Source organism: Pyricularia oryzae, chromosome 4, assembly GCF_000002495.2.
Source record: "Pyricularia oryzae 70-15 chromosome 4, whole genome shotgun sequence".
Lineage (NCBI taxonomy): Eukaryota > Fungi > Ascomycota > Sordariomycetes > Magnaporthales > Pyriculariaceae > Pyricularia > Pyricularia oryzae.
Window position 1 is genome coordinate 4,406,475 of NC_017851.1, and position 19,375 is coordinate 4,425,849.

The following is a 19,375-nucleotide window of genomic DNA, read 5'->3' on the forward strand; positions in this document are numbered from 1 at the left end:
AACGTTAACTTTCAGCAAATGCGTTTTTTGCCTCCTTCCCCTCACTTAAGAAGCGACCATCATTTTTAGCCGTTCAGCTGCAGGCCTAAACGTTCCCCGGCATCATCTGGACCAGCCGGTTTTATAACGCATAAACAAACAAATGTAGGTAATAGTGTCCGCACCGCTCACAGTACGTCCGCTCTCATCGCCGCCGAATACGGATGTGCTTCGTGCTGTAAATGCTTGCTAGTGGCTCGTCCCTCTGCGTATTTTTGGCATCAACGTCCCGACACATTGGGAACGAAGTGGAGTGAGTGCTTGGGTATTACAATTAATATATTCCGAAACAGTCCCATTGCCTGCTGAAATAAACCTGTGAACTGGATTTAAATCCGGGCCTGATCCAACTAGCGATTGCGAATTTCCCAAAGAGTGAGAGGCGTCTTTACCGGGACACATTCGGCGTCTCCTTTCGCTCAAATCATCATACAAGCCGAACATTCCTTCAGCCGATCCCTGGGTTTTCGTCTATGTGTACCAATACTCCACCAATAGTAAACGAACAAGAACTCCCAAAACTGTCAAAAATGAGATCGAAACGCCCCCAATGCCCGTAAGATATATATCTGTTGAAGACCAAGCTTAGTCGAGGTCGTGGTAAATCCAAATTACCCACACCCACACTCCACATCAAGCCAAGTCTTGTAAGGTGAAAATAAAGCAGAACCAATGGCTGGAACGAAGCCATTGGAAAAGAATTAAAACAACAAATGAAATGTAAAAGGTTGTCGATTTTGAAGCCCCAGGTTATCAAACTTGGGCTTTCGACTTCTACTGCGCCTTGGCAGATGCAGTTTTGGCCGCCTTGTTAGCAGCGGCGTTCTTGGCCCTCTCGTACTTGTCTGTGACATCACCCTTGTACATTGTGTTCAACCACCTATCCCAGATGGTAAAGAAAGGCTGCGAAAAGTTGGTCTTGATACCCCAGCTCTGGTGGTGAATGTCGTGGTAGGCGGCATTGTTGCTCGTGATCCTCTGCAGCGGATCCCATGGCAATTTGTAGCCACAATGGTCATCCACCGTCTTTATCGTGCTGAAGCAGAAGAATATCATTCCCATCCGTGGGCTCATTGTGGAGAGCTTGTAGGCGAGGCCAGCTCCTGCAGTGTCCAGCAAGAAGCCCTCGATCGGGTGATTGTATAGGGCGCCGTAAGCGTAAGGGACGTAGAGTCGGTGGTGGCGAGAATGCCAGTTGGCTATCAGAGAAAGCGGTTAGTTTCAACTTAAAGACGTCTCTATATTGCGATGACATCGACACGACTCGCCAAGCGTTGAAGCTATATGACGTCGGCTAAAGACTGGGATCAAAGCTACTACTCACTGTACATCCACTTGTTCACATGCATAAGACGGTGCCAAAAGTATTGCCAGGTGTCGAGGAATGCGACTGCGAACCAGAATTGAAGCGCAGGAAGCATGAACCAGTATATAGCCTTGGCAAGGCCCAACTCCCACGCCGCGAAAGCAGCGTCTGTTGTCGCACCGGTGACGAACTCGTTCGACATTGCGGGGTAGTGGCCTCCGGCGAGCGCACCAGCGAGCCAGGTGTGGCCAGTCGAGGCCATGTTCTTGGACAGGGCGGCGGCGTTGAGACCCAAGACGCCAAGTATCGTGGGAAGGGCGCGCTGAGCTAGGCGAATGCGCGTGGCCCACACGGCGATGGCATAATCCTCACCGCCAACCATTTGGGGCTCATCGGTGGCGGACAGCACTGCCGCCGTTATGGTTTGGATGACCTGCTGGATGAGAACGTCGCGGAGAACCTCGGTGCGGGTGGCATGGTTTCGAGAAGTGATCTCATCGGGGGTATGAAGACGGTACTGGGGGAAGAGGTCGTAGACGTCGATTATATGGAAGAAGAGCGACAACATCCAGTATGCGACATGTGGGAGAATGATGGGAAGCCAAAAGTCGGAGATGAATGGCAACAGGTCGGGCAGCGGCGAGAGACTGTAGCTGGGAAGGGGTGGCAAATCCGACATGACGGTTGAGTTCGCCATGGCGGTGACGTTGCCGACAGAATTGACCATCACCAAGAGATTTCGTGCGGTATAGACACCAATTGCTATCAATCAAATGTTGCTCTAGAATTGATAGGCGAAAGGTCCAAGTCTGGACCGGTCGGGTGACAGCTGCAAAATCGAATTGAGATTGGTAAATGAGAGAATTAGGCCAGAAATCCGACGACACAAAGTCGGTAGGGTTGATTCGGATCAGATAAGAACCAACGGGTTACAACAAGGGCAAAGGAGGGACACAAAGAGAGGTCGAAAGAAGATTAAATTGATCGATTTGGTGACGGTCCAGGAAAAAGTCGCCTCCTCGGTCGGATGTTATGCTGTGGAGATCAAATTGCTGTTGATGACTGATGCTACGAGGCGTAGCGCGGCCGATCACCGATCGGGCGTGTGGTCAGAGACTACGCTCCAATTTGGTCAATTTCGCTTGAAATAAATGGTCCGGCACTTCCGTAAAGTCGTTCCATCAATGGGCAAGTCTTCCCCCGTGTTTGCGTTAAGAGTGTTGGATCGTATGCTCCCGCGAATGTTAATTCCTATGGTCTGATCAAAGATTTTTTTCCCGCCCCCATCAGTTATTTCCTTCATTTTCAGCCTTCCATGCAATGCACCTTAGTAACCCAAATTTAATGTTTTCGTCATCTGCCTCCACACCAAGGGGCGGCAGATTGACTTGACAGTCAGGTACCCTTACCGTGAAGAGACGCGGTAAACCCTGTCACAAGCTTCTCAGAGTTTACACCAGCGCACGTGACATGTCATGCTGAAGTTGTGGAAATTCGCCTTCCCCTCAGACCCCTTTCCGCGAAGTCTCTTTTGGGTTAGTCTAGTTTTTGCTCTGTAGCAACTGGTGGCGGGGCACTCCGTCTTTTTTTCCTTCCCAGAGGTCTGTACTTAACCCCGCCTTGCGCAGACTTTGTTCATCACAGCATTAATTTCTAAGACCACTCCGTCGCATCAAAGATCAATTGCTTCCAAGGTCACGCCTCTGTTCATCGTCGCTACTAGTCAATACCGCCAAGATGCTTATTTTCAAGGTTAGTTGGGTGGTGTCTTACACCAGCGCATGTCGCGTCGCTAACTTGGCATTCGTTGGTTTGTAGGATATTGTCTCTGGAAACGAGATGTTCTCGGACGTCTACGACCCCAAGCTTGTCGATGATGTCGTTTACGAGGTCGACTGCAAGATGATCACTGTTGACGCCGTCAACGTTGGTGCGTGAAACTAGAGGCACCCATGAGCAGTAGCGCAATACCTATTTGCGATCAAAAACACCGGATGAGCGTGGAACTGACAAGGGATGCTACCGTACCAGACACTGGCGCCAATGCCTCCGCTGAGGACGCCGAGGAGGCTCTCGAAGACGGCCCCACCAAGGTCAACGACATCATCTACTCCTTCCGCCTCCAGAGCTCCAGCTTCGACAAGAAGAGCTACCTGAGCCACCTGAAGGGTGAGATACCGGCCCATACCACTTACATATACCCACACGGAAGGAAACGCCGACTCGATCAGATGTTAGTTCTAGCAAACTAACGGCATACTTTGCGAAATATCAGGTTTCTTCAAGGCCGTCAAGGAGCACAAGAAGTCCCAGGGTGCCTCTGAGGAGGATGTCAAGGCCTGGGAGAAGAAGGCTGGCGACTACGTCAAGAACAAGCTCCTTCCTAACTTCAAGGACTTCGAGTTCTACATTGGAGAGGAGTTTAACCCCGATGGAATGTGAGTAACCATACAAATCGGAATTACTTGTTTCTCTGCCAGATTATACTAACAAATCAAACTCATCTAGGGTTGCTCTGGTACGTTTTATTTTCGAGTTCCCGATGTGCCTTATGATACTTCAAACTCTCTGGACTGTTCTGAAGATGCAATGCGGAGGCATCTTCCAAACCACCAACTGTAGAAACTTTCATGAGAAGCTATGCTAACATTTTGACCTCGTTTACTTGTATAGCTCAACTACAGGGAAGATGTACGTGTTCTCGACGCCCCGATCGGAGAAGAAGCAGTGCTAACATAAGATTTGGCTATAGGGCATCACGCCGTTTTTCACCTTCTGGAAGGATGGTCTTACCGAGATGAAGTGCTAAACGCTGCGCTAAAGGAGGCACGGCATTAACAGTAAAATTCATCACATTTGGGTCTCGGGCATCTGACGGCAGATGTATATGCGATTATAAGTAAGCATCTTTGGGAACTTAAAACATGGAGAGTTATCTGATTAGGCATCGCCTGTTGCCAACAAACACGCAGCGGATGAACGTAATGAAAGCCCATATTCTGAGTACATGTGAGACCGATGCTGATAGATTTTGTGATGTCGAAGTGGACATATGTTGAAGAAAGATCGATTAAGTCACCAGACTGTTTCTACTGTTTCTGTATGCACTGGTGAAGCTGGTCAATTTGCTGCCGAAGCAAGTCTCGCCGCATCATTTTGCATGGCTTGCAAACGCCCCCATGCATAGCCGCATTCTGATTACGTACTTGTTGTCCATCACGTCCCGTAAATTTTGAGTACTCAGCCATTCAATTCCAAATAACCTCTCGTTGCACAACGCGTCAAGACGACAGGATGTGGCTTGCCGAGTTGAGAGAATTGCCTACTAGTTCTAGGATCTAATGGAGGCTCGGGACGGCGATCAATAATCCCGGCCATGACTTGAATGTTTGTTTGAGGCTTACGGCCACCAGAGCGTTCCAGCCCAGGGATAGAGTCGCGTTGCAACAGTTTGCCAGCCGGGCATGATGGTCTCCAACTAGCATAAATTTATCATATCCGTCCGGCTCGGCCTATGCTACGCCTTTGGCGTCTTTCAATACCGAAGTTTTTCAAAAAGTAGGCCGGGTCGACATTGGTATAGGAGGTGGCATATCTGCATCCCCGCCAGACGTAGCCGCCGCAGCTGCAATGGTCGGCTTCTTTTTGGGTGGAGGCGGCGGAGGCGGCTTTTTCTTGGCCAGGAAGCCCGCCGCCATGCTGGCTGTCGACGCGAGGCTGCTTGCACTACCGCCGCCGGGAGAGCCTGCCGCTTGCGCACCACCGCCAGGTTGCTGTGGTTGGTGCTGCTGCTGGTAGGAAGAGACCTTGTCTGCAATGCCGTACTTTTCGTTGAGCCCGTTTGCCGTCTTGAGTCCGGCAGCGACCTGCTCGCCGTGGCGCTGCCTAAAGTTGTTGGCGGTCGATGCGGCGGCGCGCGCGTCCGCCAGTGACACAGAGCTCGGGTCCTTGCGGAAATTGCTGGCCGTCTTGAACGCAGCCTGCTTCTGAGCAAAGGTCGTGCCGCCGCCTGCGCTTGCTGCGCTCGGCGCGGTCGTGGCTGATGCCGGGTCGTTTGATGAAAGTGCGGGTGATGATGATGATGATGATGATGTCGACAGCTTGCCGAAACGAGACGACAGCCCGCTGATCGAGGATGAGAGGCCCGAGCTGGGCCGGTCGGATGGTGAGGCGGTGGAGCTGATCTTGCTTGATGAGCCGATGCCCAGACCCGGTACGGATATTCCCGCCGCGCCGAGCCGGCTCACAGCCCCGCGGTTCATCACCCCCGAGTCTGGATCGGCCTCTGGTTGGGGAGCCGCGGGCGGAGGAGGGCTGAAGTTGCCGCTACGTGGTGGGAGCCTTGGAGGCAGTGACGGAGGGCCCGAGGTGGCAGGACTTGTCGCCTCATACCGGGGAGGTGGTGGGCTGGGCTGGGTCTGGTTTCGTCTCACTGGAGGAGCGGGTGGCGGGTTGGCCCTGCGGGGTTGTGGTGACGGGACAGGGGCGGGCGCCTCCTCCTGTTGAGGTTGAGGACTGGAGTATGTCGACGAGCGCGGGGCGATGGGCGGTGGGGGTATTATGTTGGTCGTGCGTTTCGGCGGCGGTGCGAACGAGGCCGGGTCTCTGAGCTGCGAGATCGGTGTAGCGCTGTGGCCGCTGGCGGCACGCTCGCCGTCATCCCGGCGGAAGACGCCAGTCTGGAGAAAAATGATAGGTATGGGAGTTAGGTACTGGTTGTAATTCATAGACTGACCAAGCTATAGAGGAATCAGAGCCAAGGCGGATGGATTAGGACATACCACCTGCTGCTTGAAAGTTGTGCCCTCTTTCTCCGGGTGCCAGCCCCTTTTGAAGACGTCTAGGGGGCGGTGTGTTAGTTCTCGATTCGAGGGACAAAAGGGAAAAATAAATATTTGCCTTTGACACCCGCCATCCTGTCGGAAGACATTTTGCCGGCTCTGGAGTTGATAAAAGGTATAATACTACAATTAAGGCTATTAAAGTCCTATCTGGGTCGGTAGTTAAGGTATCGCAGACAAGGTGATAGTCAACTGAAAAGGGGAAGATGTTGGGCCGTCGTGGAGAAGAAGAGAGCACATGTGCAAATAGCGCGGATGGCGGGTGACGTAAATCCCTGTATGGCGGGGCCGCCCGTGCAAGGACCAGGGTCCGTTCGCGTTTATATCAGATGGTTCCGAGGGGTCTCTTCTGGCCAGGGTGAAAACATCCGAGCTATAGTCTCCATTTGGACGTTCACGATCAAATGCCAATTCCTCGGTCTCAATTTATGTAAAGCTGGTATTAAAACAAACTCCAGTCACTGATCAAAAATCGCTCACAATTTTTGTCGGAGACGTTATATTGGTAGCAGAGTTGCATGTGTTACTGTTTGTAACTCCCTTTCAAACCAACTGCCGTCGCTGCACAAAAAATATGTGTATTGTCCCCTCTGCAACCATCCATCAATCGAAACAGTCTAATTCAGTCTCACGGTGATTCAAATCGACAATGTTCTGTCTAGATGAGTCTAATACAATCCCACACCGCATGTTCTAAGCTTTCGCAGTTTTTCAAACATAAGAAAATCAGACAAAAGGAAAACGCCCGGTGAGCAGTCTAGGTATCAGTATAGTCCGAGTGAGTTGCTGAAACATCACCAACAACCACATAACGCCTGCCGTTCCTGCGCCAACAAAAAATAGATAAAATGAAAATGCATGAAACGCGGCCCTCAAAAATTAGACCGTGTATACTTTCGCCTCCATCCCTACTGCGTTTTACGGTGACCGTTGCCAGACCCGTTACCGTGGTGGTGGTCGTGGTGATCGTCGTCCTCAACATCTTCGGGAGCCGGCTCAACGTCACCCGGGATGAACTCGTCAAACCTGCGCGCCTCATCGCCATCCTGCTCCCTCGGCACGAACCGCACCCTGACCCTCCTGACACCACGCACCTTGCCACCCACCTGCGTCCGGACCGCGTCCTCGACCATGCGGCATTCCTCCACCGTCCATGCCTTGGGCACGGCCAGCTCGAGGTCGACGAGGTAGTTTTGCCCGGACTTGACGCCTGCGACGCCGCGCAGCTCGACCTCGTCATGCCTGCAGTCCTCGAGAGCCGAGAGGCCCCGCCCGACGTGCTTGCTGACCGACTCCTTGACCTCGTCGTCAAGACCGCGGTCGGCTAGCTCCTGAAAAGCAGCTACGGTGTTGCCGAACCCTGCCCGGATCACGAGTAGAGAAATGAGCAGGCCGCCCGTCGGGTCGAGCCACTCGGCGTTGCGCCAAAAGTTGGCACCCAGGATCACGAGGAGTGTTACGATGCCCGTGAGGCTGTCGACTCGGTGGTGCACGGCGTTGGAGGCGAGGACGGAGGATTTGCGTTCGCGGGCAACTTTCATGGCTGTCGTGGGGAAGAGTTCAGGTCAGTCATTCGAACTTTTTTGGATGATATGGCATTGAGGGGAATGGGTGAGGGATGGGTAAACTTCTCGGAGCGAGGTCAACTTACTAGCGTGGTAGAGCCATTCCTTGATAACCACCGTGCCGGCCGCCAACCAGGCGGCGTTCAGGCTGGGGGCGAGGTGTCCGTGCCCATGCCCATGCCCGTGCCCGTGACTGTGTCCGTGATGGTGCCCATGTGCCATAAACTCGGCAGCGGCCGAAGGGTCGAGGAACAAGTGAGCGTACAAGGTCCCCAGGCTGCTGTAGCACATGAACATGCCGCCTATGAGCAGCATGCCCGACACGCCCAGCGATCCCAAGCTTTCAATCTTGCCGAAACCGGTCGGGAAGCGGTCGGTCGGCGGCCGCAGGCTCACGCTGACGGTCGCGAGGGTCAGGACGTCCGAGGCCAGGTCGGTCATGCTGTGCCAGGCGTCGGCGACCATGGCCTGCGAGTTGAACATGTAACCGCCCGCTCCCTTGGCGACGGCCATGCCTAGGTTGGAGAAGAGCCCGATGCGGGTGATGCGCACGCCGGCGTCGTTCTTGTTGCGCGACGTGAGGTAGACATTGTCGCCGTGGTGGTGATGGTGATGGTGCCCGTGGCCGTGGCTGTGGCCCGAATGGCTGCGTGTTTGTTGCTGCGTCGCCATTGCGACAACCTTTGTGTATAGTGTCGATGTCGACGTGCGGCGACTCGACGAGTTGGGAGACGGGGATGGCAGGATTAAACTTCGAGAGGCCCTGGTGGTCGTAGGTGAGGAAGAACTGGAAGTGGCGGCGGCTGAAGAGGTCTGGTAGATCCTGCACTGGTTCTGGGGTATGTGTTGGTGGTTGTTGTGGCGGCGGTTGGGACAGGGTGTTCTCAACAGCTTCGAGCTGCCTGTGCCGCAGAAGCTGCGAATGCCGACTAAGCTGATTCTGCTGCGGTGGTGCCAATCAATAATTACCCGAGCCTTGAACCTCAGCGACAGCGAGGGCCCCGGATGATGTGCGCCGTGAAACGGAGGCATCAATTAAACCCAATCAACCCACTCCAGGCGAGCCAGAAAACCAAAAATAAAATGGGAGAGGGGATTATGAGATAACGAATAACGACGCGATTCAATATAGGCTCGGTCCGGCCGGCACGATGGTTGGCGCGTTTGTTTTATCTTCCTTTTTATTTTTATTTTTATCGCGTCTGTAACTTTTTTCGTGTAGTCTTTTCCCACAGGCACTGGCTGGTACTACTGAGGCATTTGAGTCGCCGCTACTGGACTGTCTTGACCGGAGATCTAAGTAGTGGCCTGGAAGTAGGAAACGACGAATCGTTACAATTTACATACGTCGATCGAATCATGGCGGATGACCGGCAGTCCATTAGGAATTTTTTCCGGCTTGTGGATGGAGCCCAGTTGCATCACAATGGTCAGGTAGGCCAGGTTCAGAGTAAAAAAGGGCACGCGACATCGACCTAGGATGAGTGACGCTTACCGGCTTAACTGACAATACGTCAACTCTGTAGAGGTCAATTACATTGAGCAGGCGTGCATTGAAAATGCGCGAAAAGCGTGCAGATGCCGTACAAAGACATGGCAAAGCTATCTAATATTGCGTATTTGTTCGACAGTCGAGCCTGCATGCCTTGGATGATTTGAGGCTACATTTATCTGCAGCCATCAACCAGGTAGGTAGGTAATTAGCATCCATGCTAACGAATACCGTCCCTACATACTGCCGGAGTGCTTGACAAAAACCGGGCAGATCCTAGCCCCTGTGGCTACCAAGCCTTTCAAGCCTATATCCGTACGGTACAATTGGCCAACTAGCGGCGGCTGCCGGAGCGAGTCAAAAAGTGGGGTTGATTACCAAACTCTGCACAAGCCAACCTTTGATGACGATGACAACTCCAATCTAACCAGTCAGCCGGCGTCTCAGTGTAGCAACACATGGTGGTCAAAGAAATTATGATCAATTTTTTTTGTTACACAGTTGAAATCATACATTGAATAGATTTTCTTGTTCGAACATCTCCAAAAATGGCAGGGTCGGCTTTGCGCAAGCCTTTAATGCGCATCCCCTACACCGACGTGTTTGCCTCACCGCGAATATTTCCCGTGACTGCCAAGACGACCAATGGAGCTGTAGAAGCCCTCCTGGAATTCCTCGCGACGCCATCCGCAACCGGCCCGTCGACGACCACATGCCTAACGGGTGCCGGTGTGTCCGTAGCTTCGGGTCTTGCAGATTACCGTGGCGACAAGGGAACATATCGCGTCAACAAATCCTACAGGCCGATATACCACCACGAATTCCTGGCCAGCCATGCCGCTCGCCGGAGGTACTGGGCGCGGTCCTTTCTGGGCTGGACGTCGCTGCAAAAGGCGAGACCAAACGCTGCACACAGAGCGATAGCAAACCTTGCGAAAATGGGCGTGGTTTCCTCTGTCGTTACCCAGAACGTGGACGGACTCCACCACGCCGCGTGTGAAAGTCTAACGGATGCACTTGGCAGGCCGAACATCGTGGAGCTCCACGGCTACCTACGAGCATTGGTGTGCACAACTTGCAAGAACGAGTATCCCCGAGATCTGTTCCAAGAGAATCTGGCCCGGCTCAACCCTGCCTGGGCAGTATTTTTAGAGCAGGCCGTGGCCTCAGGGGCCCTTGGGACTGAAGATCCGGCAGAGCGGAGAGCCAAGGGTATAAGGTCAAACCCGGATGGTGATGTCGACCTGCCAGACGCTCCTTACACCACTTTTCGATATCCCGCATGCCCCAGCTGTCTTGCGCATCCGCCACCGTTGATTAATGGCGAGGTAACAAGGGTCGAAGTGGACAAAGACGGAGCTTGGGAGTCGCCCAGTAATGCCGGCATACTGAAACCAGCCGTGGTCATGTTTGGTGAAAGTATCGCTGGCAGCGTCAAGGCTGCTGCAGAAGAGGCCGTCACAGGGGCAGGCAAGTTGCTTGTACTAGGGACCTCTCTGGCAACGTACTCGGCTTGGCGGCTTGCAAAGTTGGCAAAGGATAAGGGTAAACCCATTGCCATTGTGAACATGGGCGGAGTGAGAGGAGAGGATGCTTTTTTTGTAGAGATAGACCACCAGCAGACAGGAGCCGAAGGGGTGAGAGTCGAGATGCCGACAGAGGTCATCTTGCCTGCGCTGGTGGAAGCGCTCGGCCGGACATCCACTGGGGCGGCTTCAAATGTTCAGCCGGGATCCGATCACCAAGGTTCGGCGGTGTTCAAAGATATGTTGTCATAGACTGTTAGATTAGAACATTTCAGAGGCTAAAAGAAATCGGCACTCGCAGGCTTCCTTGGCTTTGGCTCAGAGTCCTGTTCGTTCTCTTCCACCGGCGCTGCTTCTGTTGATGCTTGCTTCTTCTGGCGCTTCGACTTGGGTTTCGGGGTGCTATTTTCGATCTCTCGGAGGACTAGACCCAAGTGTTAGATACCTTGAGCTTGAAATTGATATGGTTTGGGGATACATACCATCTTCCCATTCATGCTCCTTCTGTTGATCGCCAGCGCCCAGAGCCTTTTCAACATCAACAGTCTCCCCTTTCTGCAGCTTCTCAACCACCTCCCGAAGGAGACCAATCCTGACATCCGACTGTCGCATAAAGTTTTCAAAGTTCCTGCGCATCGCTATCATCTGGATAGACATCGACCCAATGAAGAGGAAAATGACTATGTAAAAGGTAGCTGGATTCCAGTCTTTGGACTTTGTCTTGCGCATCTTCATGGGGCTATCTGAGCGAAGCGGCTTGGGTACCAGGTTTTTCCAAAACTCGGTGCTGAAAACTGTTTGCGGCCCTGGGCCATAGTTTATTTGCCGGATGCCACCATATTGCCTTGTGAGAGTTGTAGAGTGGACGGGCGAAAGGATAGCGTTGAGGGCTCTGGAGCCTCGCTGTGAGAGTAGGGTGGATGCACGTAGCCCGGCCATTTCTTTTTCAGATCGTAGAGTACTCAGAGTTGACGGAGGTTTGTATAACAGGATTTCCTTGGAATAATATGATGTCGAAGTGTTGGTTGTCAAGGATGTACACGCTCGGTTCAAATGCTGAAAGAAAAAAAGAAGGGTGCAATGGCTTGGTTTCCCAATCGCGGAGCTGTCCGTGTACTGTAGGCTTGGCGCGTTGAAATCTTAACCCCTGCACTTGAGAATGATCCATGGTGGGGCTGTTGCTCTGTCAACGGTTCTGCCGATTTGTCAATCCGATCAAAAGCTCGCACGGTATTAAACAAACGATAGGTCGCGGGTTAGCCCAGGGACTAGGGCACAACGGCGGGTCTCGGAAACAGCGCGCCGGAGACAAACAATCATCAAATGGATCTTTGAACGGTAGTCATTTTTGCTGGCTTGCTAGTATATGCTCATTGCGATGCTTCGCGATCGTCACTCGTTCTTTTTCTGACAGCTACTAGAATATACCTTTTCCATGGGCTACAAATACTGCTTTTTTTTTTTTTTTGGTCAGAGGATATGATTAGGAACCAGGTTGTTTAACGCGTTGCTTTCTTACATGGCATCCACTCCTCAGGCGCAGGCGGACTCGGTCCTGTCTGCAGTCTCATCCGTATCAACATGTTCATCAGCTACTGTTGTTTTACTCAAGAACCTGCTTGTACCAAGTGACGCGACTGTCCCTACCAAACCTTTAACCGCAAACGAGACGCGCGCGACAAAGACAACCCGAACAACGAAGGCCTCGACCGCCAAAACCCCAGCCAAGAAGACAGAAAAGGCTGAGCCGGACGGCCTCACCCCAAAGGAGCGCGCAGTCGTCGCCACCAAGGTTGTGAATGCGACACTGAAAACACTCGGCGATGCTGCAAAACCTGCGCCTGCGGCGGCAGCCCAGCTGTCCGCCGAACCCCAAGGCCTTGCCAAGAAGACTTCCCGGGCTGCGCTGCGACGATCGAGCTCTGCACCGATGACACCCCTCAACCCACGAACCCTCAACAGGACCTCCTCTTCGCCGACGAAGCCAGCAGCACGGCCGACTTCTTCATCATCCGCAGCAGCAACGGCTCGGTCCAATGGGTGCTTGGCTGTTGTAGAATGCGCGCGCGTAGCTTTCAGTGCGCTCAGGGGTCTTCAGGCTGCTGGAGAGACGAAACTGCCCGAACTACAGTTAGAAAATGGCCTATCTGCGCTCGCAAGTCGGCTGGTCGCAGTGGGGATGCTGGATCAGGCGGCCAAGGAGCTTCGTCATCTCAAGCAGCGATTAGACACTCTCTTGGGATCATCTATTGCAGGTGCGGCGGCTCCTAAGAAAAAGACGGCGAGGGCTGCGCAACCCGAAACGGCAATCTCGGTTGCCCGCGTGTCAGACATTCTTGACTTTGGTGGGATCCAGGTCAAGGACGCCGGAGCGATCACTGAACTGATCATATCGACGCAATTACTGGCTCTCAGGGTGCTCTCTTTGATGAAGAAGCCGCAACATACTCAACCTGCTGTCGAATATCTCAAAGATCCGGCCAAAACCTCACCTCTTGACTTGCTGCTTGCATCCGTGGAATGTGGTCTCAAAACCCCTGACAAGGCTGCTCGGCAGCTGGAGACGTTCTCACAGCTCCTACTGTCGCTATCGCCGAGCGTGTCAAGCAAGGCCGATGCTGAAGCGTGTGAGCCACGCCTAAACATCTCTCCCTCGGCCGCGTTCGAGGTGCATGTTCTTGGGTTGGAAGCAAGGACACATTGGTGGAGCTTAGCTGGGCACAAAGGGGACGTGGATAAAGACATAATTCAGCCATTATGGCGGTGTCTCGGGGCTTATGTGCGAAGAAAACCAGCTGCGGATGAGTCGCTGTATCTCGGCTGCGCGGACGCTGTTCAGCGCGTTGTTCAGTTGGCCAAGGATAAGGGTTTCAAGCCGACAGAGTCCTTCAAATCGCCATTGGCCAGCTTGTACCAGGCTCTCGGGGCTATGGCAAGGGAGTCAAAACAATACCAGGAGGCGGCTAGCTGGATCAAACGACTAAAGGCACTCTTGCAGCCGAATGAGGACTCGGACACCAGCCGCTGTTCCGTCGCGGCCCTACTCCTCTCGATTCAGCTCAAGGATGCCGAACAGTATGCTGAGAGCGAGAGCCTGCTACGAGAAGTACTGGACGGTATCCAAGGTGTACTGAAGGGCAACACCAGTGACCTGGAGGGTCTACTCACAAACGTGAACCTCGCCAGACGATCGGTGATGAACGCATTAGTAGACGAGGAACCAATACCGACAGCCTCAAAAGGGCTCATGGAAGAGCTCGTTCTCCAGTGTCCCAAGTTTTGTCTCAGGTGGCTAGGAAAACCCATACCAGCTAGTGGGAGCACCAAAGATTTTGTGAGCTACGAACAAAGGCGACAAACGCTGGCTACGATGCTGCAACATATGCTAGACTCGGCATTCTTGGTGATCAAGATGCATATGGACGAAAAACGAGTTTCCTGGGCGCAAATGGACTCGATCCTAGCCGACTGCCTCACGATTCTCGAATATATGGGCGATGCAGCACCGAGGCCTGGGTCTCCAGGAAACTCAGTATATGTCAAAATGTCCCTCTTCCATTGGATTCACTACAGCACACTTGCCGAGTCTAGCAAAGATCCCAAAGACCCGGAGCCTCTCAGGGCACTACGCCGATCCATTGAGTGCGTCAAGCATCGTCCGGCGGCTGAGAAGGAAAAGACGCAGTTTGCCGTGAAGCTTGAACGTATGGCTGAGCTCTGTCAATCCATGGGCCGCATCAGCGAGGCTCTTGGGGCACTTCAGACGCTCAGATCCGCATTGATAGAGGATGGGGCACTCGATGAGGTTGTCGAAGCCTCGACAAGCCTCCCCCCTGCCCTTGCCTGGAAGTGCAGTTCCAAGGCAGCCAATCTTTCACGAATCTTGACATCTATCTGGAAACTGGAGCAGATCTGGATAGACTGGTCAGTTGATTTGACCGAACCGGAACAGCTGTCTGTCCGCGAGCATCGATTACACTTCATCCTCATGAAAAGTGACCGTACGCTTCCCACTATGACAGATAAAACTGTCGAATCACTACTCACCAAATATTACCCCACGAGACATCCGATATGCCGCCTGCGAACGCTGCTATGTCTCTTTGTCGTCCACCTTGACAGCTCGGACGAGCTGCCGGCAATAGAGTCTCAGATCGAAGCTGTCGTCGGCCTGATTAAGAAGTCTGGTTTCGGAGAAGACTCGGCTCTAAGCAGCTATATGGAGCATTACAGGGCCTACTACAAGTCGCTTTCTGCCATGAAATCCCAGATCCCAGACCTTGATCGTATTGAGCAGTCTATACATCAGTGGAAGACAATTACGGAAGCATGCTCAACCCCCGCGGACTTGGACAGTCGCATTGACGATGCTTCTCACCTTGTTCGTCATCTACAGTCTATAATAGATTTTTCCAAGGCAATGGGACAAGACTCTCTCCAGCTTTCGACCCTCGAGCTCTTAACTAAAATTTCGGGGTTGCTGGAAGACTCTGACACAGACACCCGACTTGCATCCAACTCCCGACTAGCACTGCTCTATGCCAGTACTGGTCGTTCCTCCTTGGCCCAGAAAGCTCTCGACGCTGGCCTGAAGTTTACCCAAGAGAGAGAGGTGGTCTCTCGGGAGAGCGTCGCAAATTTCCACCTTGCTTTTGCTGAGTTCCAGCTGTTCACTGGGAACTTGAACGAGGCGTGAGTACAAGAGTCACTTACACCCAGGGAAAAGTTTCTACTTCTTGAAGCTAACAAGTCGTCCATCAGAGAGGTGCACTTCAAGCAAGCTCAGAAACATGCTGCAGATACATCGAACAGCCCGATGGCCAGGTCGCAGCGCAGAGACCTAATAACATATGCATCGCTACTGCAGTCGATGATAGCCTCTAAGAAGGGCGAGGCGCACCACGCGTTGATTCATGCGAGGGAAACAGTCCGTATTCTCTTTCGAGAATGGACAAAACTCGAAAGAGCTGCATCCAGCTCATCGACCTCGGATCAAGCGAATGAAAGCCAAGGCAGCATAAGCCTCGTGGCATCCATGGCTGGTGCTCCAAGCCCAGAATCTGGAGAATCCACAGTAACAGTTGCTGGACCAGAGTTTTGGAAGCTTTTTTACCCACTGTTCCGCAGCTTATCTCATTTGTCTTCTGTTTATGCTCACCTGGGAATGTTTCAAGAGACGGTATACTATGCGGAACAAGCACAAAAGCTTGCACAGACCACGGGCGCCAGACTCTACTTGGCTCAGTGCGAGTCCTGGATGGCTTCCGTGTACTTGAGAGCAGGAAAGCTGCAGCGATCTCTCGAGCTTGCAAACTTGTCGAGCTCCAAGCTTCTTGGTGGCGACCAATCCTGCACGGCTGTGGCCCTGGCATGTCAACTCGGAGGGCTTTACCGCGATCTGAAGGAGTTCGAAGCAGAGCTCAGGATGATCCAACGAGCTGAAGATACACTGATTGCCATCGACAGGGAAGTTGCCGAGGTGGTGGGCAAGGACGCCGAAGATGAAGATCAAGAACAGCCCTCATCAAGGGCGCGTAAAGGTACTGTTAGGACCGCTAGGCTCCCGATCAGGGAGAAGCCAGCCGCCAGACAGACCACCCGAAAGGCTGCTGCAACCACGACGACTACACGCAGGACAACCAAAAAGGCCCCGCCCGCAGTCGAGGGCACAACCACATCATCAGTGCCTGCACCGTCGGAGTCCACGGATATCATCATCTCTACCCTGAAGGCATCCATAGCAGTGCACAAGGCGGTCTCGTTTGTCAATAAGAAGGACTGGAATTCCGCCAAAGAGACCCTCCAAACATCTCAGGCCCTGACAAAGCTGGCAAGGGGCAAACTTGGCGAAATGCTTGCGCAAGCAATGTGCCACTTTGGCCAGTGCCAGGAGCAGATGACGAGGGATGCGGTTTTCTCGGTCATACAGGACTCGACGCTGTCGTTTCCTGCAGTTTGCAAAGGTGCATCCGATCGTTCGTCGCCTGCCAAACCCACACAGCCACAGAAAGGAAGGTCTGCCGCCAGCGCTGCTAGCAAGCGTCACCCTGACTTTCTCGTCAACCTCCAAGCCGCCCACGACTGTCTTGTGGAGGCCCATTCGATCGCTGTTGTATCTGGAGATGCGGCCATGGTGCACCGGATAGCAGTGATGCTACAAAGCACCGTTCTTATCCTCTCTGCGACGGGTACATCAAAACCTCGCCTCCTGGGATCTCAAGACTTGGCAACCTGCTCGGTTGAGGCGGCACAGAATCTTACATGGAGGAGGGAGCGCAAAGCATTGCTTCTGGAGAAGCACGCCATCAGAAACGAAGCACTCGAGTGGCCGATGCCGGTCAGCCTGGGAGATGCCTCTCCCGGCGGACGTTTGAGTCTGGCCCCCGTTTCTGATATGAGCCGCTTTCAGCGTGACTACATTGACATAATCCCCAAGGACTGGACGGTGATTTCGGTCTCGCTCAGTGACAACAAGCATGACTTGTGCATTTCGCGCCTTCAAGCTGGACATAGTCCTTTTGTCATTCGCCTACCGCTCGAGCGCGCAACCTCCCGCGACACCGACAACGAATCGTTCAATTACCAGACGGGTCGTGCTGAGCTCCTCGAAATCATTGAACTGGCCAACGCGAGCTGCCACGACGCTCGAGACATGTCGGCGAAGGGTGCCAAGACGGCTTGGTGGTCCCACAGAGAGGAACTGGATGAGCGGCTGAAGAATTTACTCGACAATGTCGAGCAGGTGTGGCTCGGCGGCTTCAAGGGCATCTTTTCGCAACAAAAGCGCTGCTCGGAGCTGCTCGCACGGTTCCAGAAGAGCTTCACTCACATTCTGGACAAGCACCTGCCCTCCAGGAAGCAGGTCTGGGGCAAGAGGTCAAAAGCAGCTTCAGCTTCTGCGTCCACGGCTAACAAGGTCACGCTCGATCCTCGAATCCTGGAACTCTTTGTGGGTTTGGGAGACGTCACCGATTCCAACTGCGGTGATCTTGACGATGCTCTGAACGACCTGCTCTACTTCGTCGTGGATATCCTACAGTTTCACGGCGAGCCGAATGCCTATGATGAGATTGACTTTGATGCAATGAGTGTCGATACCTTTGACGCTCTGCATTCATATTACACGGCGATGCAAGAGAGGAAAGGCAGAAATGGCTCATCTGAGAATCGAAACGCCCACACGGTTCTTGTTTTGGACAAGGCTTTGCACGTCTTCCCATGGGAATCCCTCCCTTGCATGGAGGGTCATGCCGTCTCTCGTGTGCCTTCCCTCGAATGTCTCAGGCGGCTGCTGCTCGACAGAAAAAGGCCAGAGGCAACGGCAGAGGACCACCCGAACCCACCTGTAAGCGGGCGACACGTCTCCCGGAACTCAGGCACATGGATCCTCAACCCCGGCGGTGATCTCAAGACAACACAGACAACATTCGAGACATCCCTAGCCTCGTCTCTTGGAAAGCAGAGCAACTGGCATGGCATGGTCGGCCGCGTCCCCACCGAGTCCGAGTTTGAAGACGCGCTACGCAGCAGGGAGGTCCTGCTTTACTTCGGCCACGGCAGTGGCGCACAGTACATCCGAGGCAGGACGGTTCGCCGGCTTCAGGGCGGCTGCCGGGCGGCGGTCCTGCTCTGGGGCTGCAGCTCGGCGTCGCTGGCCGAGGCGGGCGACTTTGAGACGCATGGTCCCGTGTGGAACTACCTGATAGCGGGCTGTCCGGCCGTCACGGGCACCCTATGGGACGTTACGGACCGCGACATCGACCGGTTGGCCGTCAGGGTCTTTGAGGAGTGGGGCCTGGTCGGCGAGGGTGTCTTTAAGGAGGAGCCCAAGGCCAAGGGCGGAAAGAGGACCGCCGCCACAGCGACCGGGGGCAGAGATGTACCGCCGGCGGCGAGGGAGCCTCAGACCTCGCTGGTGCAGGCCGTATCCAAGGCGAGGGACGTCTGCAGGTTCAAGTACCTGACCGCGGCGGCGGTTTGCGTCTACGGCATACCTGTGTACTTGAATGATGAATGATGAGGCAGCTTGAGCTTTTTTTCTTCTTTTTTTTTGTTATAATAATTTTTGTGCTCTGGGTAATGATGGTCTTGGGCTTTACAGTGGGTTGATTGGCAAGAAACCTCGCACCCTTTTTGTTTAATTGGTGCATATATTACAGCAAGATACCCTCATCCATCACGAATGGCATTTGAAATTGGCTCAATTATTTTTGGTTCTGCTAGGTTCAGGTAGACGTACCCTATCATCATGCTTGCTTGGTGAGCAATTCAAGTTGATGAGTGTATGCAGTAAGCGATAAGCAGAGCACCCTGATCAACAGGGCCAAGCCGTAGTCTAGACCACCCACCTACTCTTGCCCAACAAAGACGGGCTGAACGCAAGCCTGGCTTCTGGTAATCGGGTAATTTACCCCATGGGATCGAAATCTGCAACTGCGGCCCCACACACTTTTCGGAAACTTCTTTTTCTTTCCCTTTTGCTTTTGTCAATCATTGTTTTCTCTTCTCCTTTTTCTTTCTTGTTTTATTTGATCGTCGAGAGAAAAGAAAAAGGGGGGTGTAAGAGGGCCCACCGGTCGCGCCTAAACCTGGAGGCCGTGTCTCTG

At 53.3% G+C, this 19,375-nt stretch overlaps 7 protein-coding genes across 7 annotated transcripts; 3 read left to right on the plus strand and 4 right to left on the minus strand.

Annotated features, from left to right (window-relative positions):
* Window positions 1-264: 264 nt before the first annotated feature.
* On the minus strand, window positions 265-2,672 carry MGG_06250 (uncharacterized protein). The gene is made up of 2 exons (XM_003717295.1): window positions 1,364-2,672; window positions 265-1,238 (listed from the first exon to the last, which is right to left on the minus strand). The coding sequence occupies exons 1-2, from the start codon at window positions 2,070-2,072 to the stop codon at window positions 814-816; spliced, it is 1,134 nt and encodes a 377-aa protein (XP_003717343.1). The 5' UTR covers window positions 2,073-2,672; the 3' UTR covers window positions 265-813.
* Window positions 2,673-2,968: 296 nt separating this feature from the next.
* MGG_06249 (translationally controlled tumor protein) lies at window positions 2,969-4,466 on the plus strand. The gene is made up of 7 exons (XM_003717296.1): window positions 2,969-3,097; window positions 3,164-3,275; window positions 3,377-3,514; window positions 3,621-3,783; window positions 3,854-3,863; window positions 4,019-4,036; window positions 4,098-4,466. Exons 1-7 carry the CDS (start codon window positions 3,083-3,085, stop codon window positions 4,152-4,154), a joined length of 513 nt encoding a protein of 170 aa, XP_003717344.1. The 5' UTR covers window positions 2,969-3,082; the 3' UTR covers window positions 4,155-4,466.
* On the minus strand, window positions 4,210-6,397 carry MGG_06248 (uncharacterized protein). Its single transcript, XM_003717297.1, has 3 exons — window positions 6,245-6,397; window positions 6,127-6,185; window positions 4,210-6,024 (listed from the first exon to the last, which is right to left on the minus strand). Exons 1-3 carry the CDS (start codon window positions 6,273-6,275, stop codon window positions 4,897-4,899), a joined length of 1,218 nt encoding a protein of 405 aa, XP_003717345.1. The 5' UTR covers window positions 6,276-6,397; the 3' UTR covers window positions 4,210-4,896.
* A 187-nt stretch (window positions 6,398-6,584) lies between these two features.
* MGG_06247 (mitochondrial metal transporter 2) lies at window positions 6,585-9,077 on the minus strand. The gene is made up of 2 exons (XM_003717298.1): window positions 7,838-9,077; window positions 6,585-7,729 (listed from the first exon to the last, which is right to left on the minus strand). Exons 1-2 carry the CDS (start codon window positions 8,781-8,783, stop codon window positions 7,095-7,097), a joined length of 1,581 nt encoding a protein of 526 aa, XP_003717346.1. The 5' UTR covers window positions 8,784-9,077; the 3' UTR covers window positions 6,585-7,094.
* A 612-nt stretch (window positions 9,078-9,689) lies between these two features.
* Window positions 9,690-11,243, plus strand: MGG_06246 (NAD-dependent deacetylase sirtuin-4). Its single transcript, XM_003717299.1, has one exon. The coding sequence runs from the start codon at window positions 9,792-9,794 to the stop codon at window positions 11,019-11,021; it is 1,230 nt and encodes a 409-aa protein (XP_003717347.1). The 5' UTR covers window positions 9,690-9,791; the 3' UTR covers window positions 11,022-11,243.
* Window positions 9,703-11,855, minus strand: MGG_12876 (uncharacterized protein). The gene is made up of 2 exons (XM_003717300.1): window positions 11,252-11,855; window positions 9,703-11,193 (listed from the first exon to the last, which is right to left on the minus strand). The coding sequence occupies exons 1-2, from the start codon at window positions 11,706-11,708 to the stop codon at window positions 11,048-11,050; spliced, it is 603 nt and encodes a 200-aa protein (XP_003717348.1). The 5' UTR covers window positions 11,709-11,855; the 3' UTR covers window positions 9,703-11,047.
* A 218-nt stretch (window positions 11,856-12,073) lies between these two features.
* On the plus strand, window positions 12,074-19,060 carry MGG_06245 (separin). The gene is made up of 2 exons (XM_003717301.1): window positions 12,074-15,461; window positions 15,531-19,060. The coding sequence occupies exons 1-2, from the start codon at window positions 12,289-12,291 to the stop codon at window positions 18,784-18,786; spliced, it is 6,429 nt and encodes a 2,142-aa protein (XP_003717349.1). The 5' UTR covers window positions 12,074-12,288; the 3' UTR covers window positions 18,787-19,060.
* The last annotated feature ends 315 nt before the right edge of the window (window positions 19,061-19,375 follow it).